The sequence below is a fragment of the Xiphophorus maculatus genome, chromosome 17 (assembly GCF_002775205.1).
Source record: "Xiphophorus maculatus strain JP 163 A chromosome 17, X_maculatus-5.0-male, whole genome shotgun sequence".
NCBI lineage: Eukaryota > Metazoa > Chordata > Actinopteri > Cyprinodontiformes > Poeciliidae > Xiphophorus > Xiphophorus maculatus.
In genome coordinates this window covers 1,858,506-1,883,169 of record NC_036459.1, presented here as the reverse complement: position 1 = coordinate 1,883,169, position 24,664 = coordinate 1,858,506, and the positions used below count along the sequence as shown (strand labels likewise).

General features: G+C 47.0%; 3 protein-coding genes and 1 non-coding gene across 4 annotated transcripts; 3 read left to right on the top strand and 1 right to left on the bottom strand.

Moving 5' to 3' along the window:
* On the top strand, window positions 1-4,275 carry rtcb (RNA 2',3'-cyclic phosphate and 5'-OH ligase). Its single transcript, XM_005809692.3, has 11 exons — window positions 1-341; window positions 797-875; window positions 949-1,016; window positions 1,082-1,338; window positions 1,412-1,568; window positions 2,015-2,174; window positions 2,275-2,450; window positions 3,367-3,555; window positions 3,623-3,733; window positions 3,810-3,929; window positions 4,013-4,275. Exons 1-11 carry the CDS (start codon window positions 249-251, stop codon window positions 4,118-4,120), a joined length of 1,518 nt encoding a protein of 505 aa, XP_005809749.1. The 5' UTR covers window positions 1-248; the 3' UTR covers window positions 4,121-4,275.
* Window positions 4,276-5,059: 784 nt separating this feature from the next.
* On the bottom strand, window positions 5,060-12,294 carry xpot (exportin for tRNA). The gene is made up of 25 exons (XM_005809691.3): window positions 12,143-12,294; window positions 10,517-10,670; window positions 10,346-10,428; window positions 10,181-10,237; window positions 10,038-10,107; window positions 9,746-9,964; window positions 9,491-9,675; window positions 9,242-9,410; window positions 8,833-9,069; window positions 8,725-8,763; window positions 8,585-8,647; window positions 8,381-8,505; window positions 8,165-8,309; window positions 7,921-8,040; window positions 7,756-7,850; window positions 7,588-7,657; window positions 7,265-7,503; window positions 6,895-7,180; window positions 6,640-6,829; window positions 6,392-6,508; window positions 6,193-6,308; window positions 6,070-6,117; window positions 5,929-6,000; window positions 5,797-5,853; window positions 5,060-5,730 (listed from the first exon to the last, which is right to left on the bottom strand). Exons 2-25 carry the CDS (start codon window positions 10,601-10,603, stop codon window positions 5,704-5,706), a joined length of 2,916 nt encoding a protein of 971 aa, XP_005809748.1. The 5' UTR covers window positions 10,604-10,670; window positions 12,143-12,294; the 3' UTR covers window positions 5,060-5,703.
* Window positions 12,295-13,139: 845 nt separating this feature from the next.
* On the top strand, window positions 13,140-18,579 carry rpl18a (ribosomal protein L18a). The gene is made up of 5 exons (XM_005809690.3): window positions 13,140-13,213; window positions 15,001-15,180; window positions 17,024-17,153; window positions 18,227-18,336; window positions 18,440-18,579. The coding sequence occupies exons 1-5, from the start codon at window positions 13,196-13,198 to the stop codon at window positions 18,530-18,532; spliced, it is 531 nt and encodes a 176-aa protein (XP_005809747.1). The 5' UTR covers window positions 13,140-13,195; the 3' UTR covers window positions 18,533-18,579.
* LOC111611885 lies at window positions 14,803-14,933 on the top strand. The gene has a single exon (XR_002754289.1). It is a non-coding gene; the product is annotated as a small nucleolar RNA SNORA68 (small nucleolar RNA).
* Window positions 18,580-24,664: the final 6,085 nt, after the last annotated feature.

Here is a 24,664-nt window from a genome sequence, read left to right as displayed (position 1 = left end):
TCAGAAGCACCGCTTCACTGTTTATAACCAGAGAAGAAGAAGAAAATCACAAATATTGGAACGCTGAGGGATTAGTTTCTACAGGAAACCCGAACCGATCTTAAATTAGCTTATAAACACCCCGGAATCATTTAATAAGAACATTTAAATCTTCCTGCGTCATTCCTGCAGTCTGAGTCTTACCGGCTTCTGTAGCGCTTTGCGTCCTGCGGCGTGGCGTCGAACCGGCAGCTGTTTGGGTCGGAACCATGAGCCGAAACTACAACGATGAGCTGCAGTTTCTGGAGAAAACGGGCAGCACGAGCTGGAGGATCAAAAAGGGCTTTGTTCCCAACATGCAGGTGAGCAGGTTCGGTTCCGACAAAATCCGGGAGGGATCTGTCGGAGATAAATTGGACCTCAGGGTTCTGTTGGGTCCAGGCCGACTTTAAGAAGCAAGCCGAAAGAAGGAGGACCCCAAAATAAAGACAAATTTTGAAAAAAAATTAAATTTAATAAGCTTGTTTTCATCAGTTTGATTAAGTAAAATTACAATAATACAAACAGAGAACAGAGTTCAGCCTGAAGGTCCAGCCTGACAGCTGCTGAACTCGTAAAGGGCTAATATAGATGTTGGATATTAGAGTTGGGCTGCTGTTTTAGGCTAACGTTAAGGATTCACGTTTATCTGTAAATGTCCTGCTCTAGTCTAAAGTCCTCCACAGATAAGAACCATGTCAATTTTTTCATTGAGCTTTACAATGGAAACTGGTGGAAGGAAAGTGTGACAGAATCTGCCTTGACTTTTTCCCTTCAGGTTGAAGGAGTCTTCTATGTGAATGATTCCCTGGAGAAGCTGATGTTTGAGGAGCTCCGGAACGCCTGCAGAGGGGGAGGTGAGTCTGGATCTGCCACGTGCTGCCTGCTGTCTCCCAGGTGTTCAGTCTCACCTGTCCTGGTTGCCTTCAGGTGTCGGAGGGTTTCTGCCGGCCATGAAGCAAATCGGGAACGTTGCAGCTCTGCCTGGAATTGTTCATGTGAGTACAACTGAATGATTTGAACCTTTGACAAGTCAAAACCTTAATCTAAAATGTCTCCGCAGAGGTCCATCGGACTCCCAGATGTCCACTCTGGATACGGATTTGCCATCGGCAACATGGCTGCCTTCGACATGAACGATCCAAACGCAGTAGTGTCTCCAGGTGGCGTTGGCTTTGACATTAACTGTGGCGTCCGTCTCCTGAGGACCAACCTGGACGAGCGGGACGTCCAGCCGGTGAAGGAGCAACTGGCCCAGTCCCTGTTCGACCACATCCCGGTCGGAGTCGGCTCCAAAGGAGTCATCCCAATGGGAGCCAAGTGAGTGGTTCTCCAGAATTGGGCAGGGTTCCCTGCCGGGCCTTGCCCACCTGTCTCACCTGTGTGTCCCCAGGGATCTGGAGGAGGCTCTGGAGATGGGGGTGGACTGGTCCCTGAGGGAGGGCTACGCCTGGGCCGAGGACAAGGAGCACTGCGAGGAGTATGGCCGGATGCTACAGGCTGATCCTAACAAGGTGTCGTCCAAGGCCAAGAAGAGAGGCCTGCCACAGGTACGTCACAGGCCCCGCCCCCACAGGTCACTGGGATGATGGTGGCGACGGTGTAGGAGTTCGCCTCGCTATCAGTGGGTTCAATCTCTGCTCTGTCTGCCTCTGTTGTTGTGTCCTTGAGCAAGATATTTCACTCACCTTGCCTGCTGGTGGAGGTCAGAGGGTCTGTGGCGCCGGTGCTTGGCAGCCCGATACGACCCATTCAGACATACAGATGAATGACTGAATGTAGTGTGAAGTGCTTTATACTACATACTGACAGAGGCGAAGCTGCCGTGCACCGGCACCACCGGTCCCTCTGACCTCCACCAGTAGGTCCAAGACAAACTCCTGCCACAGTCGCCACCATTGTCCCATTGATAAAGCGCTATACAAGTTCGGGCCATTTACCATTTACCTGCGAGTAACAAGTATGAACCGCTGTTCTGTCTGTATCTGCGACGAAGCTGGGAACGCTTGGGGCCGGAAACCACTATGCTGAGATCCAGGTGGTTGACGAGATCTACAACGAGTACGCCGCCAAGAAGATGGGCATCGACCACAAGGGCCAGGTGTGCGTGATGATCCACAGCGGCAGCCGCGGCCTCGGACACCAGGTCGCCACAGGTACACCTGGTTTTCTAAAAGACAGCGTCAACACCCAGCAGTACCTCAGGTCCAGTTGGGTTTGACCTCATCAGGACACTAATGGGTTTGTTGTTTACAGATGCTCTGGTTGCCATGGAGAAGGCCATGAAGCGGGATAAGATCACAGTGAACGACCGGCAGCTGGCCTGCGCTCGCATCACCTCCCAGGAGGGCCAGGACTACCTGAAGGGAATGGCTGCTGCAGGGAACTACGCCTGGGTCAACCGCTCCTCCATGACCTTCCTCACCAGACAGGTACGCTCACCTGGCAGAGGCTCACCAGCTGACTAGCAGCTTGGTTAGATTACCCGAAGATTAACTAGTCCTTAACGGGTCAGTTCAGGTAGGCTCTGACTAGTCACAACCAGCTGATCTGAGGAATTGATCAAAGTTTCTAATAACTCACGCGATCGTTAACGAGTTGGTTCTCATTCGGTTGAGTTAATTGCTCGGCTCCACAAAGTGTTAAAGTTTTACAGACTATAATATTTGATTTTCTGGTACTGACCTGGATTTTACTTGCAGTCCATAAATTTTCATTTGGGTTGAAGTTGGAGTTTTGGGATGGTTGTTCCAGGAAAATGTCCAGTTGGGATTATTGTTCTGTTAGAACATCCAGTTGTCTTCAAGATTCAAACACCTGACCCAAACTGGTCCACCTCAGAGCAAAGGATGTCCACAACCGACCCAGAACCTGCCAAGACTCAAGCCTTGAGTGATTAACTAAAAGCTAAATGTTTTTTGTATTGCACTTCAAATCAACAGCTGGTTGGTTGAAACTGGTGCACAGTTGGATGTCCCAACAGAGCCGTGATCCAATCAGAACGGGTTTTAGTGGCTGAAGTGAGCCAGTGTTAAGCTGCTGGCACCGCCTTACCAAAGGTTCGACCTCAAACCTGTGGATTAGGATGAAAAGCTGGGTTTGTTCCCAGCCAAACTAACAAACTATTACCAACTGGTCCAAGGGGAGTAGATCAAAACAGAATGATGATTGGATGGAACCTTCTGAGGTCACTTCCTGTTCAAGTTGGAGGACAATTCTTAAGAGTGAAAGATGGAGTGTCTGAAAATCTGAACATTTCTACAGGAAGAAGAACACTTTCACTTTTAATATTATGTTCAACTTAGAGGCCCAAACATCTTCTCAGTCCGTCTTTATTCGGTCTTCCAGGCCTTCTCCAAAGTGTTCGGCACCACGCCAGACGACCTGGACATGCACGTCATCTACGACGTCTCCCACAACATCGCCAAGGTGGAAGAGCACATGGTGGACGGGAAGCAGAGGACGCTGCTGGTTCACCGGAAAGGATCCACCCGTGCCTTCCCTCCTCACCATCCTCTGATCCCGGTGGACTACCAGGTACTCTTCCGACCCGTCGCTGCCGCTGGCATTAGTAACTGTTCTGAAACATTCCTGCTTCCTTCAGCTCACAGGTCAGCCGGTGCTCATCGGAGGGACGATGGGAACCTGCAGCTACGTCCTGACAGGAACCGATCAAGGAATGACGGAAACGTTCGGCACCACGTGTCACGGAGCGGTAAGAGTCTGATCAAGAGATTCCCGACATCAGGGAGGACCTGGATGTTTGATTCACTTCATGTTCTCTGTTGCAGGGCCGCGCCCTCTCTCGAGCAAAGTCCCGCAGGAATCTGGACTTCCAGGACGTCCTGGACAAACTGGCTGATATGGGCATCGCCATCCGAGTGGCGTCTCCCAAACTGGTGATGGAGGAGGTGAGGAAGACAATGATCTTTGATCAGAAACATTCCCAGAAACACCTCTGAGGAAGCAAACTGTTGATCCGGTTTTCTTTCAGGCTCCAGAGTCGTACAAGAACGTGACGGACGTGGTGAACACGTGTCATGACGCAGGAATCAGCAAGAAGGCCATCAAACTGAGGCCCATCGCTGTGATCAAAGGCTGAGCACCTTACAGACTCTTTACTCTGTACTGATTCCTTTTTCTGCTTCTGAACAGTTCAGTTCATTTCTGTTTATAAATGAAGCTGAGAGTCTGGTTCTGCGCCAAGACTAGCTGTTTTTGGTTTACAAAATAAAAGCGATCACATGAAGCTTAAAAGTTCGTTTATAATACAGAACTATATAAACGTTGTTTCAATCCTCCTGCCAGATCCACCGCAGGATTTTCCAACTTCATCCCGACCTCTATGGTTTCACACCTTTAACCTTATCCTCCCCCAACCTCATTCTAACTTCACCCCAACTCAACCTCATCAATAACCAGCTTCGTTCCAGCCTAATCTCAAATGTATCCCAGTTTTACCTCATGTAATCCCAACCTTAATCTCAAACCAGTCTCTTCCTAAACCCAACCTAAAACTGCCTGGGAATTAAATTTTTAACCAGAAAACTCTGCATAACATCCAGGCGTAACACTGATCCAGAGCCTGATCTCCCTTCGGGTTTAGGTTTCCTGTCCAACTCTGAATGTCTTATTTTGATTCAGTGTTTCTCCCAGAATATTCCCTTTCCTGATGGTTTGATCAAGTTACATGAAATACTTTCTGCTCTGAGGTATTTTATCAGAAATATAGGACTCATCAGGAATGCAGGTTTTGGATTTTCTACAACCAAACATGATGTCATTGCGTCAAACCACCACTAGAGGGCACAAGACAGAGCAGAGGCTTCCAGCTTCTGTCCAGATGATTGGCTGAGGAGTTTAACTGCTTGGAAAGTCAGTGGCGTAATAAAATAGAGATGTTTTAAACATCTAAAAAGTTATTTTTTTTTCTTTTTAAATCAGTTGTACTCCTGTTAAAATATTTTAGACTGAATCAGATGTTTTAAATATTTAAAGATTGTAGAAGAAAAACAAAAAGATATTTTTAAAACTGCTTTTATGATGAAATAAGATCTGCAGGAAATTTACTGAGTCACACATTCTGCAATGACAATGAGACCAAAACAGAAACATGATAAATAAACAGATCAGAAATGAAAACTCCTGGCAGTTCAGCCGATTATTAGCGTTTAACTGAAATCTAAATTAGTAACAGAAAATATTTTTATGTAAACATTTCCAGAATAAATCGGGTCACGTTCAGCCACCAGTTTTTTTTCTTTACCTCATAAACTGGATCTTTATCTTGGCATTGATGGGCTTCCGTACAAGGCTCCCAGATGTGACAAATTCTTAAAAAAACTAAAGCTAGCATCTTTATTTACAGTTTTAACATCTGTTTTATTTACACTCGGATCCTATGTTGGATCAGAAACCGTCCAGAACCAGAACCTGGTTGAGCAGCCGGTGGCGTTGGTTCTGACGGACAGAAGACTGAAATGTTTCACTGCAAACCGAAAACAAGCGGATCACGGGAACGTTCCCACTTCGGGTTCCAGAGGTGAGGAGTGGGTTCTGCTCTGTCCAGGTTCCAATCCGAGGCCAGAACCTCGGAGCCGTTTCTGTGGGACGGCTCGTCGTCCGGTCAGAGCGGCGCTCCGACCTCCAGCCTCCAGCAGAGTCCAGGCGGCGGTCCGGGCGGGATCACAGCTTGGCTCTCTGGAAGAACGCCTGCAGACAGACAGAACCGTCACAGGAAGCCCAACAGCACCAGAACCGGGTAGGGACGCCTCCTACCTTCATGTAGTTCTTCAGGACTTTGACATCGGGCTGCTGGAGGACCTGGCACAACTCCTGGATCAGAACCAAGATGGCAATCAGAACCAACACCAGAATCTGAGGAGAACCACGGCTCTGGTTCTGTCCTACCTGTGAGATCTCCGGAGTCACCTGTAGGGACGGCAGGTACTCATGCTGCAGGAACTGGATGAACTCTGACCCCTGAGGAGCAAACAGAATCTTAGAACCCGTTGAGAACCTCAGAACCGGGACAAACAGAACCGTTTTTACCCGTTTCAGATGGATCATCTTCAGCGTGAGCGCGCACTCCGACAGCGTCTGAGGAGCAACAGAACCATCAGAACCAAACGGGTCAAGTGACTGGGTTCAGACTGGGTTCGGTTCCAGACTCACCAGAACCGTCTGGGCGTCAGAGAGGTCAAAGGTCGGGTTGAGCGGCGCCAGGAAGCAGGCTGGGACGATGTGTTTATAGGTAAAGTCAGGGAAGCCCACCATCCCATCCTTCCCGCCTGCAGATCGGATCAGAACCGCACACAGATTAGTCCCAGAGGCTTACCGGAACCAGAACCGAGGTCACGGTGCTGAGACGCACCCCACAGCTCCACCAGCCGGGTCAGGATGATGAAGCAGGTCTTCTGGGCGATCGGGTCCGGGAATTCCACAGCACCCTGGATGATGGTGAACAGAACCCGCTCAATGTTTTCTGCTCCTGGAACCAGAACCAAACGGGTCACATGACCAACATCTGGACCGCCGGCCCAAATGTTCTGCTGCTCAGGTCGCCTCCAGCTTCCTGAACCCAAATAGAACCGGTTGTGATCTCGTGGCCTCTGCGCTCACCCTGATTGGCCAGCACCTCGTTCATGCCGCTGCCGGCCACCGTCTGGATGAAGGCGAAGTAGCTCCGCCGCAGCATCTGCTTCTCCAGCGCCGCCGTCTGGTCGTTCTCCTCCGCGGGTCGGCCCAGAACCTCGAAGATGGCCAGGACCAGCGGCATGAAGATCTGCTGCAGGAAGGGTGACACCTGGCGCTGCAGGGAGAGGAGGAGTCAGCAAGGCGCCGCGGGGAACCGCAGGGTTCTGGTTCCGGATGTACCTTGAACTTGGCCGTGATCTGGCTGATGAGCGGGATGAACTCCTGCAGGTCTTTGGCCTCGCAGTCCTTCAGCATGTGCTCCGAGGCGGCCGGGATGAAGGGCAGCACCTCCTCCTCCAGGCAGATGATCATGCGATGCAGAAAGGAGCGCACGGCGCTGCGCAGCGCCCCCCGCTGGACGGGGCAGCTCAGCGCCGGCAGGAAGCTATGCAGGCAGTCCCTGTAGACCTCGGTGCAGCCGCACTGCTTCACCGTCTGCTTGTTACTGAACGCCTTGCTGGTCCGGCTGCAGAGACGAAGGAAGAGGAGTCAGGCGGGTCCGAAGGAGCCCGCCGCTTCCTCCCTAAACCGGAGAGATGCTGGCTCTGACCTGGCGAATCCCACGGCGTGGCTCAGGCAGTCGGCCAGCGCGGCCTGGTGCTCCTCCACGCTCTCCTGCAGCAGCTTGGCGAGGAGCAGGCGGAAGGCGTCCGTCAGCGGCGCCAGCAGACTCCTCATCAGAACCTGCTTCCGCTCCACCGGACTCTCGCCGCTCACGATGAGAACCCCGGCTGCCTCGAACATGAAGAGCTGGTCGTCACTGGTCAGCAGCGCCAGGAAGCCGTTCTCCTGGAGGAGGAGGAGTCAGGGAGTCAAAGTAGTCAGGGTGAAGGGCTAAGGCAGTCAGAGGAGAACAGCTGTATCTCTGCTTACAGGAGGAGCGAGCTCCAGCAGGTCCTGGATCCGGGTCAGAATGTCCTCGATGAACGCCGTCATGTGTTTACTGGACAGAAATAGACGTGTGGTCAGAGCAGGGAGTGGAGCCCCAGTCCTGACCCAGAGACAGGCCCGTTTACGACCCGTTTCAGACCGAGAACTCACTGCAGAGTCTTGATGAACCTGGAGAACAGGTAGGCCACTCTGCTCCGGACCTTGGGGCTACTGTGTCTCAGTCCTCTCTGGTCCAGGAACGCCATCTGAGACAGACACTTCCACATCAAAATGCAGTTCGGATCATCAGAACCGTTCTCTGGGAGCCGGACTCACCAGAACATTGGGAATGTGCTGCGGTTCCACGATAAAGAATTTATCATATCTGACAACCGTTTCAAAAAACTCCAGAGACACGGAGGAGTGCTGGTAGGCGCTGACACCGCAGGAAACCAGCTGAGGAGAGACAGGGAGCAGTGAAGGACGGCAGGAGATTCTGGTTCTGAACCACTCCTCCTGAAACCTGCCCGGTAGATGTTCTGGTTCTGATCCGTTCCAGATGTCGGGTCATGTGACTCACCGTCCTCATCATGTCCTGCAGCGCGCTCGTCTTCGCCGAGTCGCCGGAGAAGTGAGCGCCATGAGACGCCGGCAGCGCCTCGCCCAGCATGTAGAGCAGCCGGATGGCCACCTCCACCTCCATGAACGGCGCCGTCTGCCACCTCCTGATGGTACACAGAACTGGGTCAGAACCTAGACCGGCACCAGAGCCGTCGTCATCATCGCCTGTACTCACTGCATGGTGCTGGTGAAGACCCGGCGCACGGCTTCCAGCAGCAGCTCCGGAGAAACCTGAGCCAGGCGGTCCAGTAGCATCTTCAGCTGCTTCCTGTACTCTACGAACATGGCCTCATCTTCACCCTGGAACACATCATCCTCATCATCATCCCCAACTCCACCACCATCATCATCCCCAACTCCACGCAGGAACACCACCCACCTCGTTCTCAAAGTTGTACTCGTCATCGTAGGTCAGCTTCTTCATCACAGCCAGCATGACGGCCTGCAGACACTCAGAGCTTTAACACCAACCAGTAGCTGAAAGCCCCAACATCTCCAGCTTCAACCATCGTGACTCACCTCGATGTTTGCCTTCTGCTGCTCCGTCAACTGAGGAAGCTGCAGAGAGAGAACAGAGTCAGAACCTGCTGCAGAAGGATCCAGACCCACCTCCTCTGGGGAACTCACCTGTTTGAGCACGTGCAGGTAGTCGTAGCAGAAGCCCACCATGTTGGTCGAGATGTCGTCGTCTTCATGCACCAGCAACTGCAGCAGCAGCGGCACCTTGGCCTCCACCGCATGAAGAGTCTCCGTCGCCTCCTTCACGTTCCCAGACTTCACCAACTTGGACCAGCTCAGGACCAAACTCTGGCCCATCCCGTTCACCAGCCGGGAGAACTTGGCCAGGAAGTCCACATCTTCTTCCTGAGGGACCAGAGGAAATCATTGGACCTGAACCAGAAGAGTCTGGTCTTAAACCATAAGGTTCTGGTCCTGGAGCCTAAACGACAAAGTTCTAGTCCTACACCCTCAATGTCAGGAGATTCCTGTCTTCAACCAGGAGGTTCTGTGTTGGTGCTGTGAGGACGATTCCTACCTGCTCGATGTTGAAGAATCCGGCCGACTGCAGAACCTGGCACAGCGATTCCACCAGCTTGGTTTTATCCACCGGGTCCATCCCCTTGTTGACAATTTCAAACAGGCAGTCGCAGGCCTCTTCTCTCAGGTCCTCCATGGACATCTGACTCAGCAGCAGGTTCACAAACCTAGAACAAGACGAACCGATGACCCACAGAACCATCCAGAATCTCCTCAAGCGGGTCAGCTGATTGGTGCGTTCGCTGACCGGTCGTTGGCGATGAGGTTGAGGTCGATCCAGGACACGTAGGCGCCCACCACCTCCAGACACTGACAGGTGAGCTCCGGGTGGGTCTGCTGGTACGCCGTCAGGATCTGGAACCAGGATTCCACTAGGCTGGGGATGCACTGCTCCCTCATGGAGTCTTTGATCAACGTATTCCTGCGGGTTTCCTGCAGAACACGGTGCCGGGTCAGAGTGTGGACCAGAACCAGAGCCTCCTACCCGTTCGCGCATGCTCACCTCAGGCGTGTGCACGATGTCTCGGTCCACGACCTCGGCGTCGATGGCCATCAGCGTCCGCAGGTAGATGTCGACACCGTGTGGGTTCAGACCCACCAGGTTCAGGATATCAAAAAAGAACTTGGGCCACAGAGTGAGGTACTCCATGACGAAGGTGAGGGCGAACACCTGGGCCGCCTTGTTCCTGATAAAGGCCTTCTCCGGCTGAGCATTCATCAGCTACAGAGCGAGGAGAATATGATCAGGAGGAATGTCTCAGGTTCTGACGGAGCCTAGGTAAAGGTGACGGTACCTGGGTCTGCAGCCACTTCATCAGCGTCTCTCTGATGAGCTGCTGCTGAGCTGCGCTCAGACCTGCATGTCTACAACAACAGCAACACGAGTCAGAAGACCTGCAGAGCCCACAGCCCACCAGGAACACCTGCTGCTCCTCACCTGAACTTGATCTGGTGCTCCAGGACTTGGAAGCAGAAGAACTTGACGTGGGCGTCGCTGCAGAGAAGAACCGTGAGCAGGTGTGTCAGTAAATCTTTCCTTGATGAGCAACAGAGATTTAGCTGAAGTATTGAATCCTGTGCTGCGCTCTCAGCAGACTCTCACCTGTAGATACCTTTAGCCAGCGCGTCGGCGCAGACCTCCCAGGCGTCCTGAGACTCCTTCAGCTGCTCAAAGTAAGCCAAAGCCTGCAGAGACACACAGTAAGCTTTACCCTGCAGGCGAACAGCGCCCCCTGTCTGTGCGGACAGAAAACGGCCCGTTGAGCAGTCTCACCCTCTGCCTGTAGGGGGCGTCGGCGTTGGGGTTGAGCCCCAGCAGTGCCTGCTCGTCCATGACTGCAGAGACAGACTGGCAGGCCATGCAGGGGTTAACTCTCCTCACGGTGGGCTCGGTTCCTCGGTGCTGCAGCGGAACAGCTGTGGAACATCTGCAGGAGAACCAGGAGTTAACCACGCCCCCAAGCGGTCAGCACAACTCCTGGGTTCTGGGCCCATTTCTGGGCCCGTCTGAATGAATTATGGGCTTTAAGTTCTGGTGATTGCTGGACTCAACTCATCAGAACCAGAACTGAAGTCCAACTTTCTGACTGAACTATTATTAGTTTACTGAAGCAAACAACTGTACCGCTCAGGTCAGCTGTCACACCACAGTAACCTGGTGCTGGTTACTATGGTTACCGAGTGGCGGGGAAATAACCTGGTATTGGTTACCACCACTAGTTAAAGCTGTATTTAGGCTACATGATGGGTAGTTAGTGACATGCTATTAAACATTACTTAGATTATTTAACATTCTTTGTATATAATAAGTTGGTGGATAGTTAGTGGCTGGCAATTAAACATCTTGGATATTTAGTGAAAAACACTAAAATGTTAACTAGTTCTTAGACCATTTAACCCATGCACAGGTTACTAAGTGGTTAGCTCACAGTTATGGGTCTCTACTGGTAGTTAATGACAGTTACTAGCCTGTATTGGTAGTTAATGACAGTTACTAGCCTGTATTGGTAGTTAATGACAGTTACTAGCCTGTTTGTAGTTAATGACAGTTATTAGCTTGTATTGGTAGTTAATGACAGTTACTAACCTGTATTGGTAGTTAATGACAGTTACTAGCCTGTATTGGTAGTTAATGACAGTTATTAGCTTGTATTGGTAGTTAATGACAGTTACTAGCCTGTATTGGTAGTTAATGACAGTTACTAGCCTGTATTGGTAGTTAATGACAGTTTGCAGTTAGTACTAAGTGTCCGGTGGGTCAGCGGCCTCCGGTACTTTGTTTATCCCGGACTCTGTGGTCTTTAGGCGGACTGTTGCACTGATTCTAACCGCCGGTTCTGGACGGTTCGCGGTAGTTGGTACTATGGATATGATCAGAAGTTACTGACAGTCGATGTTCGGTTCGGATCGTGTTTCTGGATGACGGGCAGGACAGACGGATCGCTTTAACAGCAACATGATGCAACACGGTGCCAACACCTGCAGCATGGCATTTACTGCCGGGCTTACCGTCAGTAAACAGAGAAAACATCGGCCTCCATGTTCAACCAGAGCCGGACAGCTGGATCAAGGTCCCCTCTCTGGATCAACACCCCATCAGCCTCTCAGGCCGCAGAATCACGGCTGAAAACTAAAACTTTTGCCCAAACACAGCGAGCTGACTGCGGCTAGCTGGTTTACCTGCTGCTGTAGGAACCAGAGGCGGTCAGATGGGCTCAAACCAGCCCGGAGTTCAAGCAGAGCCAGTACCAACCGACAGACACAGGAGTTTCTAAGTGTTATTTAGTTCTGTGTGTCTCGGCCCGGTTCCGTTAGCTGCAGTCGGTCACTAACATCCCACAAAGCGATCATTCCGCCCTCCAGCCCTTCATTGTCTCCCCGGAGAAACCGATCTACTCACCGTACTGAAGGCTGACTCCTCCGCGGCTCTCTGTCCCGCTGGGCTATCACAGAATCACGGGGGACCCTCCAGAAACCGTCCGCATGTCGTCAGGAATCACACGGCGCAGCCAGCATGTCCGCCGCGGGTTTATATCCGGGTCAGGAGGGCCAGGGAGGGAGGTAATATTCACTGTGGCCTCTTGGGGGCGCACTGAGCCAAAGACATACAAATGCATTCATGAAACTTTAGCTGAAAATACCCCAAAATAGAACTCTGGTAATTTTGTCTGACACAATTCTTTATTCATAAACAAAGTGCTAAGGTCGTCCCCAGTTATTTTTATTTATTTATTTAAATTCCAGTTATATTTGAAATCTCTGAAGTGTATTGAAACATATGAATACATGACTGAAATATTAATGAAATTGCCCACTAATGCATGTTAATCCTAAAATATTAATCCCATTGTCGTAGTTTATTTTTTATATCAATTTTGCTGTTGTGTTCCCATTTCTAAGTCTGATTCTGCTATGCATTCTATAGAGTGACACTATTGTAATTGCCACATTTGTTTGTGCTTACTTTGACTAGACAAAGTAAAAAACCAAACAAACCGTGGGCTGAGCTAAAATAAATAAAACTGAGAAATTCAACTACAAAAAATACAAAGAAAAAAAAACGTTACCTGAAAATATAAATTTTGGGGGGTTTCGATTGTAATCTAGTAGGCGGTTACCGCCCAGAACCAGAATTATTTTATCATTATTATTAAAACATAATTCTAAAAATATTAGTCGTACATATAAAATGACATATGTGTGTAATTTTATATTTATTACTAGTATTATTAATAGATATATTTTTTAAACTAAGACGGCGAACTATTCACGTGTCCGTGGTTCAGCCAATGACAATTACATGTACACTAGTAAACGTGTAATTATTAGTTCAGCCTATCACAGTGTGAGTCGTAAACTGTATCTGGGTAGATTCATTACCTCCTTCCACTTGACATGCGCAGTATCCGCCTTGCTACCTCCTCTTTCACTGTGGCGCTGAGCGACAGACACCATGAAGGCGTCCGGAACAGTAAGAGTGTCCTTCATTTGAGCAGTTTTAGCGCGTTTTACACGGTTAAGAATGGCTCATATAGCAGTCTGATGTAATGTTAGTTCGGTTCTTGTGCGAATTTGTGCCAAATATCAACTTTAGAAGGGAAATATTAACGTTTTTTTCACGCCGCTGCCGCTCCAACATGGCTGCCGCGGCACCATGTGGACGGAAAGCAGCTAAGAGATAAACTGAGACGCTTTCTGGCTTAAAGTTTAAAATGAACACACAATTTGGATTTGTTTGGCTAGTAATGTTTGGGTCAGGTCTTGGCCCTGGTCCACAACCAAAGCTAGAATTTTTCAGGTGTGTAACTAAAGCAGAAACCCGCCGTCATGATCCAGTTTAACGAGTTGTGTATCGCGAGTTTCAGCTCCTGGATTATAGTTTATATCAGGGCAGATTAGTGCTAAAACGTCTGCTCCTGCTTTAAAAAGCCCATATATGTTCTGGAACTGCAATACCAGGAACCGAGGGGATCGCTTTGAAAACGTTTAGCATCCCCAGCAGAACTCCTTTTAAAAATCTCCAGTTTTAAGGCTTGGTTCGGTTCGGGCGAGACGCAGAAACACTGAGGGGAACATGAACCCAGCAGATGCTAATTGAGGAGGTCACGGTCGGTTCGGCTCAAATTAACCAACAATAGGCTTGATGGCGAGTGGAGAACAGTAAAATAATCACTCAGATACTCTGTGGGTTGATAAATTTATTACCAGCCAGGCTGGTGGAAACCTTTCATGTTTCCATGAAAGGTTCAACTTATGTTGGTTAAATTTTTAATTATAGTCATTCTGTTGAGTCCAAAAGTGAGGATAATTAAAGTAAAACACATTTTACCATTAAAGTTGGCTGAAGAGGCACTCTGGCTATTTACAAAAAAAAAAGAAAGGTAACTTACTGGTTTCTTTTCAAATGCAGTTCAATCCTAAAAATTCATTTCCAAAATACTTTATTTATCCTAAAGCAGTCAAACTCCAGTCCTGGAGGGCTGCTGTCCTGCAAATTTTAGATATGCCTCTGCTGCAGCACCTGAATAGAATAAATGGGTCATTAAGGTTCTGGAGAACTGAGCTACACAAGCAGGAGGTGGTTAAAACATTTCATTCCAGGGTTTGTACCTGTGGCTCATCTAAAACCTGCAGGCCAGTGGCCCTTAAGGACCGGAGTTTGATACCTGTGTCCTAAAGGAAAATTAAAACTAACTCTAACTCAAATCATCCAAGATCTCCAGAAGCAGTCAGTGTTCCAGCAAATCTGAGGAGACCTCTAGGGGTCAAAGTTCAGGTGTTTGAGATGTTAACCAGCGGAGAAGATGCTGCACTCAGAGTTAGAGAATCTAATCAGTGAATTTCTGGTTTATTTGTTGGTAAACATTAAATCTCCTTCAGGTGAATCAGTTTTGTTGTTTCTGTTTCTTTACTGAATTAAATCAGTTTTTCAGGAAATGATGCAGATTTTGGCTTCAGTCTCAGAAATCTCCGGTTTAAACCTTTTAAAGTCAAAGAATCAGTGAGATGTTCTGTTTGTGTCCCGGTCTGTCAGGTTCTGACCCAAACATCCGATTTGGTCCTGCAGCCTAACCCAAAGGTCCCGCCGTCCTCCATTGGCGGGACTTTGTCAGGCGTGCGAACAGAACCAGAACCTTGTCGCCTTTCTCTGACTCTGGTGTCTTTGAAAGTGAATTCTTGGTCCGACACTTTGACCTTTGACCCGACTGGTCCTGTGTGGGAGGTTCTGTTTCTGATCCCGTCTGGTTCTGCCCGCAGCTTCGGGAGTATAAGGTCATTGGGCGCCTGCTGCCCTCGACCAAGAACCCGGCCCCCCCGCTGTACCGCATGAGGATCTTCGCCCCGAACCACGTGGTGGCCAAGTCCCGCTTCTGGTACTTCGTGTCCCAGCTGAGGAAGATGAAGAAGGCGTCTGGAGAGATCGTCTACTGCGGCCTGGTGAGTGGACCGGAACCGAGGGGGGGGGGCCGATCCTGGTCAGAACGGAACCGGGGAGGGTCCGGTCTGTCTGGTTCCACTGTGACTGGTTCTGATGGTTTTGTTTGAATTTAAATCAGGTTTTCAAGGTTTGTAAAATTCTTGATTTCTGTTTAACTATTCTGATTAATAATTTTTTAAGGGAAATTTGTTTACAGACGTTATAATTGTTTCTATTGTTTTTGTGTTTTTTTTCCTGTATTTTGGAAACATAAAATATTTTCTGGTTTTTAATGTTCTTTATATCAGAATTGGTCTTTGAGGGACAAACTGGTATTATGTTATTATCAATATATTACTTGAAAATGGTCTCATAGCAACAATATTATAATTAATCACTGAGGAAATTAATCATTCAGCAAATTGTGTTGACAGTCTAATTAAAAGCCTTAATGTTGAGTTTACTGTTGGACCAGATATTTATTTCATATAATAATGAACTGAGCTTTTACCAAAGCTGTAAAAGTTAGAAACAGATTTTCAACGTCTGGATGAAATAATCCATGAATTATTTTATAGTTTCCATTTCTGGATAAACAAAACTATTTCCTGAACATAAAAACCTGAAAACTGAGACAGTAAGAAGTTTTATCAGAGAAAGTTCAACTACATTTTTCTACAGTTGGGTGAAACGGAAAGCTTCAGTCTGGTTCTGTTCTGGTTCCAGGCCCGGTAACTGGACCAATCTGAAACATCAGGATGTTTCAGCTGCTTCCTGCAGGGGGAGCCACAGTTCAGACCCGGTGTTCTGACTATTGGTGCTACCTCGTCAGATTTTCCTACCATAGCTCGGATAGATGGCTAAGTCTATCTGTTGGTGCTACCCGTCTAAAACTGCTACCATCATGTTTACAAACTATAGCGGGTTGTTAATGTTAAATATATTGGATAACAATATTTGAGTGACTGAAGTAGAAGCTTGGTTATGGTTAGCTTAGCATTGGAACAATTTATATCATGACGAAACCACAAGAAGATCACTTCCTTCATCTGAATATCCTACCCGTTTAAAATGAAAAGCTGTAGCTGTTTGCACTAATCCTTTATTACAATATCCTACCTGTTAAAAAATATTTTAAATACAGAGGCGTTAGTAAGAATAAAACAGTATCAGACAGAGAAACACGTTTTTATTGGACTTTATTAAACACAGACAAATACAGATCACTGTAACTCTTTTTTTCTACATTAATTGATTTCATAGCGTCTGTTATCAGCAGAACCACGATGTGTCACTGGAATGATGAGATATGATTAATATACACTAATATTACACGGCTGTTATAGCTTCAATGTCACATAGCATCGCTACCATCTATTTAGAAAAGTTGAATAATAAAAAAGTGTAATTAATCTAAAGTATTTTAAAATATAGGGACAAAAAAGCCCACAAAACAACGTATTTTGTCCTGATTAACCGCCAAATAATAACTTGTTTACAGTAACAACATTGCAGACGACAAACTAAAGACATTTATAAATATATTTATAAGCTGCTGTCATGTAAAGTAAAAGCATGAAGTAATACAGCAGCTTAATGAAGCCAGATATGAAATAAATTAAATAAAACTTACCGTAATCTTAAATGAAATAAAACACATGAAACAAATAGGACATATTTATAAGAAATCTGCTGAGTCAGCAGATTGTGACGTAGCATCGATGAGGTCATCACCGCAAGGTAGGACGGATTTACGGGTAGCACAGATAAACAGGACACTGGCCTGGTTTAACCCTGTGAGCTGACTGGTTTGGTTCTGAAAGCTGCAGCTCTGGTTCTGATGGTTCTGACCCGTGTGTTCAGGTCCATGAGAAGACTCCTCTGAAGGTGAAGAACTTTGGGATCTGGCTGCGCTACGACTCCCGCAGCGGAACGCACAACATGTACAGAGAGTACCGAGACCTGAGCACGTCTGGAGCCGTCACCCAGTGCTGTGAGACACACACACACACACACACACACACACACACACAGAGACTCTGAGAAACACAGAGACACACACACACTCTGAGACGATCAGTTTCTTTGTGTACACGGTTCAGCAGTGAGGCGGTTCTAGTTGCTTGACATCATAAAATTACAAAGTTTTACAGAAAATGTCAGTCAACTCGTCAAACGTTATATTTTGATGAGTTTGATCAGATATTGATCAGTGTTTCATTGATGATGTTTCCATAGCAACTCTAACCAGCTGGATTTAAAGGAACTCAGTTTTTTCTTTTGCCGTTTTTCAGTTTTCTGGAAGTTTGTTCCAGATCTGTGGTGATAGAAGCTAAATTCTGCTTCTCTATTTGGTTCTGGTTCTGATGCAGAGCAGAACCAGCAGGTTGATCCAGCAGCAGAACTTTATTCTGTTCAGTGATTTTTAAACTACTGGGTGGTGTAGAACTAGATGATGTAGAACCAGGTGGTGTCTCTGTCCTCCTGGTTCTAGTCAGAACTCCAGCAGCAGCGTTCTGGACCGTTGGGTTGTCAATCAGACCTGTGAAGATGCTGCTGCAGGAATCAAAGCCACTAAAGAGAAACTAAAGCCTGGATGAGTTTCTCTGATCTGAGACTTTAGTCTCTGGTCCTGGAAATGTTCTGCAGCTGCTAGAAGGCCCAGTTTGGAACCCAAGGGTCAGAGGTCAGTCTGATCTCTAGTTTCCAGGTGGAAGAACTGAACCTGTGCCGACTCTACATCTATAGCTCTAGATCAATAACTCTAGATCGTTTCTCTTTAATAACTTCAGTTTCTGTTCAGAAAGTTTTGGCCCGTCCACACATTTCTGTTTTCAGCATCTGTTTAGTGATTGGATGGGGTCAAAGGTCACCTGATGACATCATAATGTAGAGTTGTTATCATCTGTGTCGTCATGGTAACTGATCTTATTTTATGGTATAACCCGGGTCAGTGGGAGCTTATAAATATTAAATCAGAGAAATCCTAGGATTGACATGGTTCTGACCCGACTGGACCCGGCGGTTCTGACCAGGTGGTTCTGACCCGTTTCCTCTTGTTTGCAGACCGGGACATGGGAGCCCGCCACCGTGCGCGCGCTCACTCCATCCAGATCATGAAGGTCCAGGTCATCGCTGCCAACAAGTGCCGCCGACCCGCCATCAAGCAGTTCCACGTGAGTGACCCGACCCAAACCGACCCGACCTGGGCGGTTCTGAAACCGGCTACTGAGCCTTTCTGGTTCTTGATGTGTTCTAACCGAACGGTTCTGGTTCCAGGACTCTAAGATCCGGTTCCCGCTGCCCCACCGGGTTCTGCGCCGGCAGCACAAGCCGCGCTTCACCACCAAGAGACCCAACACCTTCTACTGAGGAGACGCAGAAATACAGAGAATAAAGAAATCTGGAGAAAAACCCGACTCTGTTTTTACTGCAGCTGAGTAATCCAGACACACTATTAAATATCAGACAGATTAATGTGAGGCTGCAGCCGCGGCATTTATTACATTTATCCTGATAAATTTCAGAAGAATTTTGACTTATTGTTACGATAACTTTTTTGACGATAAGTTAAAAAAAAAACCCATCTGGTTTATTTTCATCATTTCTCCCACTGTTTATTCAATGAGCGTCAATAATTTAGAAAATATGGTTAAATGTATTTTAGTCGCTGGTTTCTAAAGATAATTTTGAGTTTTTATCAAGAGCAGTTTATTTGATGTCATCACTGATCCACATACTTATCTACAAAATAATAAATATTGTCACTGCTGCTATCGGTTATTTTAATAATCAATTATTCTGCTGATTTTACATTTAATTAATATTCTGTACATACAGACTTAAATACATCAGAAAATTGAAATAAAGGAATGTAAAAGATTTTCTCTAATTGAAGCTGGTTAAAACTTCTGGTAGATTTAAATGTTTATCTTTTTTACAGATTTCTTTTCATTTCTGCTGTTTCAGCAAATTTCCTTTTTAAGTTTCTATGCTTCAGTTAATGATTAATTAGTTTATTTCAATTGATTCATTCTGATTAATTGATACTAATTCAGAATATTAATCATTAAAATAAAAACCCATAAAGGTCGCATCTAAAACCATCCCTGTGGAAATGAGGCTGATGCAGTTCCGTCATCTGTCCACATGGAGGCGCTGGTCTGTAAGGCATAACGGTAGAGCAGTGAGAGCTGGACAGAAAACCAAAAATTAAAAGATTAAAACTACTTCAACATGTTTTACTCAAGTAAAAGTAAAAAGTATCCGTCCAAGAAGTTTCTCGAGTAAAAAGATATTTGGTAAAACGTTTACTGGAGTACTAAGTGATCAAATTATCAATCATTTAATATTTAACAAAATCAGGCAAAAGGACATTTTTCCAAAACAGTTCTTCAATTAAAAAAATTTGAATTTTTGGTTTAAAATGTTTTTGTTTCTCATTCAGTGGGTAGAAAATCCAGAAATTTTACTCAGAGTAGAAATACTTCATAAAATTACTCAAGTAAAAGGTAAAAGTGCAGCGTAGTAAAAATGCTTATAAAAGTAAGCATTTTCAAAAAGGTTACTCAAGTAAATGTAATTGAGTAAATGTAACTAGTTACTGTGGTTCTAGTCAACAGAGGAAGATCAAATATATATTAATATAAAATATAAAAACGTTTTAATAAGCCTAATTACAACATCAACAGGAGTTTTTAACCAACAGAATAAGGTGAAATGGAGTTTCTCCATCAGGTCCAGTCAGACTGACAGACCGGACCGGTCCGGTTCTGTGGACTGATTTGGATCAGGAGCGTTTCAGTATGTGAACAGAATCAGATCCAGACAGAACCAGCAGCTTGTTGGCCTGAGAGCCCCCCTGCAGAGAGACGAATTACTGCAAAACCCTGAAAATAACAGATTCTAACGGCTGCCGTCAGTCCGACCCGCTTCAGTTCAGCCAGAACAGATGATTGGACTATGCCGTTACTGACAGTGAGGATCAGAGGTTCTCCCGTTGTTTTATGGGAATGTCGAGTCGGACGCAGATCTGTGGGGAATCGTTTGTAAAGTAACAAGCCTTAACTTGCTAACTAAATATTTAGTTGGAAAGTTTAGCTCCACATATTTTGGAGCAAAAAAACTAAATATTTAGCTCCAATCGAAATATTTAGTTTGAAGCTAAATATTTGATTTGCTAATTAAATATTTAGCTTCAAGATAAATGTGTAGTTTCAGTTTGTAAGCTTTAGCTCGCTAACTGCTTAGCCAACCTCACACCTGCTCTCCAACTCGGCTATGTGACGAGTTTTGGCAGCGATGAGGCACCGTAGACTCAGGGTTAATGGGCATTGTGTGAATAAATTCATAATTTACTGAAGAGACAAAAAAACTATCCAAAAGTAACTTACAAGATGTTAGGTGTGGCCAGCAGAGGGTGCTGTTTCAGTTACATCAAATTGCTCAGACTAACCAGAACCTAAACGTTCCCTGAAGAATCCGAACCAAACATCCCAACATTTTTCCAGTTTTCACAGAAACACATCGCTGTTAATGTTCCAAATGTTAAACAGGCCGGAAGCCTCGAGGAGAAACAGTGGCCCCTGGTGGCCGCAGCGCGGTACTGCGGCCGAGCGGCCCCTGAGAGCATGGTGATCTGATGTTGATTGAGTTTCATAAAGGTTGCCATCAGTCACAGCAGAGCTCTAAGGAACCGGTCCGTTTGAAGCCGGGCCGCTCCCAGAACCAGCCAGCATGACCCGGTGATAACCGGGCCCACAAATCCGATTCTGATGACACCGGCTGTCAGCAGCCGCCAATGAGGCAGCGGAGCCTCAACAGAGGAGGCTCTGTTCTCCCAGGGGAGGAGGAAGAGGAGCGTCTCCGCATTTGGCAGGAGGAAGATCCAGTTGGTCTGAGCTGGTTCTGGTTCCGTTTAAGGTCATGAAGCTCGTTGGGGTCGTTAGGTTATGTAGCTCGTTGGGGTCGTTAGGTCATGTAGCTCGTTGGGGTCGTTAGGTCATGAAGCTCGTTAACTCCTGTTTCTTTCCTCATTGGACCAAATGATTAATTTCGAGCATTTTCCAGGGGTTGTTGGCTGCAGATGACGGTCTGGTTGTAGTTTGTTGTTCTGACCCGGTGAGACCCGGTCAGAACCGACGGTACTGCTGAGCTCTGCGCTGCGGCGCCACCTTCAGGCCATGTCTGGGCGTTTCCTGCAGACGTGCCTCAGATCCAGGCAGAGTTGAACTTTCTCTGCTCACAATCAAAACAAGGAAGAGGAGCTTTCAGCGCCGAGCTCCACGCCCTGACAGAGGAACCGGAGCGGGTCCACCCACACCCAGAACCCCACCCGACACCGGGCCTCACAGAACCAGAACCACAACTCAGGTCAGTGAAGACAGAACCACCAGCTGCTGATTGTAAGTTAAAATTTAAATGAATCGTTCAACCAGACATAAACCTAAACACACATTTGTTTTCAAACTCCACTGAAGTTTATTTCACTTTCAGGTTGCAACAAAACTACAAACCATCTTTACAGTGAAACACTTTGTGTAACTGTTTCTTGGGGTTTTTTCAGTCATCCTGCGCCCCTCCTAGGGGGCGCGCCCCACACTTTGGGAACCACTGCTCTAGGAGGACCGACGGGCCGCATTTGGCCCGCGGGCCTTCAGTTTGTTTGAAGCTGGTAGATCTGCCTTTGGTTAATAACCTGGAACATTGATCAATATATTTATATATTTGATGATATTTAACTAAATGTAATGTTTGTTTCATAATTAGTTACTGTATTAAATTCTGAAAGTTTCTGCACTGATGAACTGGATCAGACGGGTTGGACCCGGTTGGTTCTGGTCCGATGCAGCAGGTGCTATGTGACAGATCAAAGGTCAGCTGACGGTCAGACTGAGGGAGGAGTCGATGTGGGACGAGAACAGATGATGATGATGATGAAGGGCGTCCTCTGTTCCTCTCTATCAGCGCTCAGATCGGCAGACGGGAGGAAACCTCATCAGACGAGACGATGAAGCAGCAGAAATAAATTTATCAGCCAATCAGATCCTCTGATCCCCATGATGTCATCACTAATAATGCTGTTTGGACTGTAAACATCCTGCAGAGGATGAAGCAGAAGTGATCCAGAGCCTGTTGGGTTTTTGTGCCCTGAGCAGCGTCTGCAGGAAGCGTCTGGGCGCTGACAGGAAGTGGCCGGGCGCTGACAGGAAGTGGTTTGAAGCCGCACGGCGTCATGAAGCTTTGATGAGCGTTCAGTGTCTCGGGATGGAGACGGGAAGGAGAGGAGAAACCGTCCACTGTTCCTTTTCATTCAGATGATCCCAGAATGGCCTAGTTAAAGGAACAGGGGTCTGGTCCTTCGCCTGGTTTGGACCGGGTTTACCTTTAGAACTGCAGTTGGTACCATTGTGTTATCAGTGGACGGTCTCAGGTCCAAACGTTTGGTTTATTCATCACCTTTAGCAGACTGGGTCAGGTCACGTGACCCGCAGAACCTCATCACTCTGAGGAACCAGAAGATCTTTACCTTTAAGCTCCGCCCACTCTGGACCGCTCTGCTGCTTCAGAACCAGAACAAAGAACTTCTTCTCGGATTCTGAACGCTGACCTCTGACCCCTCGGTCTAAAATTAACCCTGAATGAACACATGAACTGCAGCTGAGAGCAGAGACAGTTCATAGGTCACAGGTTAGATCTGAAAAGTGTGGAGTGCATTTATGCTCACCTTCCCTCTGATGGTCTTAAATAAAGCAGAAGTCAGGTTGTGGATCTTCTCAAAGCGTCTCGACCCGGTTCGGTTGGCGCTGCAGGTGTGACGGCAGTTAAAGTCCGGCCGGTTTATTTCTGGGTTCTGGATGTTCTGTCTTCAGGTTTTACGACCCAGAATGAGCAGAACCCCCGCAGAGCTCAAACAGAGGTTCCCTCTGCTGCTGAAAGCCCCGTGAGCAGCAAACGGTCCTGCAGGAACAGAACCGGGACCATTAGCCTCGCCTTAATGAGGACTGGGTCCAATTAGCAACCGGAGAGGACGGAGAACAAACGAGCGTCTGTCAGCGGCAGCCGGCCAATGAAAACAGCCCAAATCAGAACCACATGCACCTCCACTTCCTGCTTCCTGAATGGAGCATAGAGGCAGCCAATCAGCTGGCAGCAGGAGACACACACACACACACACACACACACACACACACACACGCACGCACACACACACACACACACACACACACACACACACACACACACACACACACACACGCCGCTCTGATTGTAAACATCCTGAACTAAAAACCATAAATTTATTATTTTATTGTTCATTCACCAAATAAACAGAATAAAATAAAAACCTGTTAGTTGATTTCTTGGTTCTGTTCTGGAGTAATCTGGGCCTTCTGCCCATCTGGATCGGTTCAGATACTGGATCTGAGGAAGAGGAGGAGGAAGAAAGCCAACCAGAACCGAAACCCAGAATGGTCCAGAAGAACCTGGAGACATTTCAGAACTCGGCTCTGCGTCCCGATTAAAGGATCAATGATTCGAACTCAGCCCAGTTCCTGGCCCTGTGGGACCGATCATCGTTTGGATCAGAACCACAGCGTGAGCAGCAGAGAGCTCAGAGAGGATTTACTGGATAGTTCTCTGAACAGAAACAACAAATCCTGCAAGGATCATTCCTGTTCCACACTACTAAAGGTTCTGGACTCTGACCCGTTTGGGCCAGAGTCCAGAACCACTTCAGCTGGGACTTAATGACCCAGCATCAAGATCCAGTGCCAGTCAAAGTACATATTTAGCTCTCAATATTTAGGTAATATTGTTGGCCAAACTAAATATTTGGCAAGATCATAACTAGATATCGATTTAGGAATGTAGCTAGTTAGCTTCAAGCTAAATATTTAGTTGCATATTACCTAAATATTTTAGTTATATATTTAGGTAATTTTTAAATATTTAGCTCTAGGCTAAATATTTGACTAGCTAACTAAAAATGTAGTTTATTACTTTGACATTTGTAAAAGATTGAATAACATAGTAATAATATGACTTGCTCTTATGAAAGGTTAAACGACTCACCAAACGGGCCCCATAATAGTCACGGTTCTGTTCCTCCAAACTTCATAAAACTCTGATTTTATGAAGGCCCAACTGCAGGCAGGACCAGCAGTTGGGCCTGCTGGTCCTGCCTGACATCTACAGATTATAAATCCCTTTAATTCTGTATAATCTGCCTGAAACCTCAGGAAAACTGACGGATCCATGACCTGGAAGAGAAAAACCTTCCTGGATGGACATCCCATCTCCTCTGACAGGCGAACTGGGAGCGGGAAAACCGGAGCCAATGGAGGGAACATGTTGGACTTTCAGGAATGTTTGGGCTCCGTTGGAGCCTTTGAGGAGTTTGGCTGCAGGAACCTGTGATGGACATTTACTGACGTCTCAGACTAAACGATGACAGCTGCCATGGAAAGAAAACCTCTCGCAGAACTTCGGAACCTCCAGAATCAA

Coding starts and splice junctions, on each gene's coding strand:
- xpot (XM_005809691.3), bottom strand. CDS start 10,603: ATGGCCTGCCAGTCTGTCTCTGCAGTCATGGACGAGCAGGCACTGCTG. Junction 8,310..8,380: donor GTCTTCACCAGCACCATGCA/GTGAGTACAGGC, acceptor GTGTACCATCAG/GAGGTGGCAGACGGCGCCGT. Junction 5,731..5,796: donor TCCTGAAGAACTACATGAAG/GTAGGAGGCGTC, acceptor GTCTGTCTGCAG/GCGTTCTTCCAGAGAGCCAA.
- rpl18a (XM_005809690.3), top strand. Junction 17,154..18,226: donor TGGAGCCGTCACCCAGTGCT/GTGAGACACACA, acceptor TCTTGTTTGCAG/ACCGGGACATGGGAGCCCGC. Junction 18,337..18,439: donor CCGCCATCAAGCAGTTCCAC/GTGAGTGACCCG, acceptor TTCTGGTTCCAG/GACTCTAAGATCCGGTTCCC.
- rtcb (XM_005809692.3), top strand. CDS start 249: ATGAGCCGAAACTACAACGATGAGCTGCAGTTTCTGGAGAAAACGGGC. Junction 876..948: donor GAACGCCTGCAGAGGGGGAG/GTGAGTCTGGAT, acceptor GGTTGCCTTCAG/GTGTCGGAGGGTTTCTGCCG. Junction 3,556..3,622: donor TGATCCCGGTGGACTACCAG/GTACTCTTCCGA, acceptor TGCTTCCTTCAG/CTCACAGGTCAGCCGGTGCT.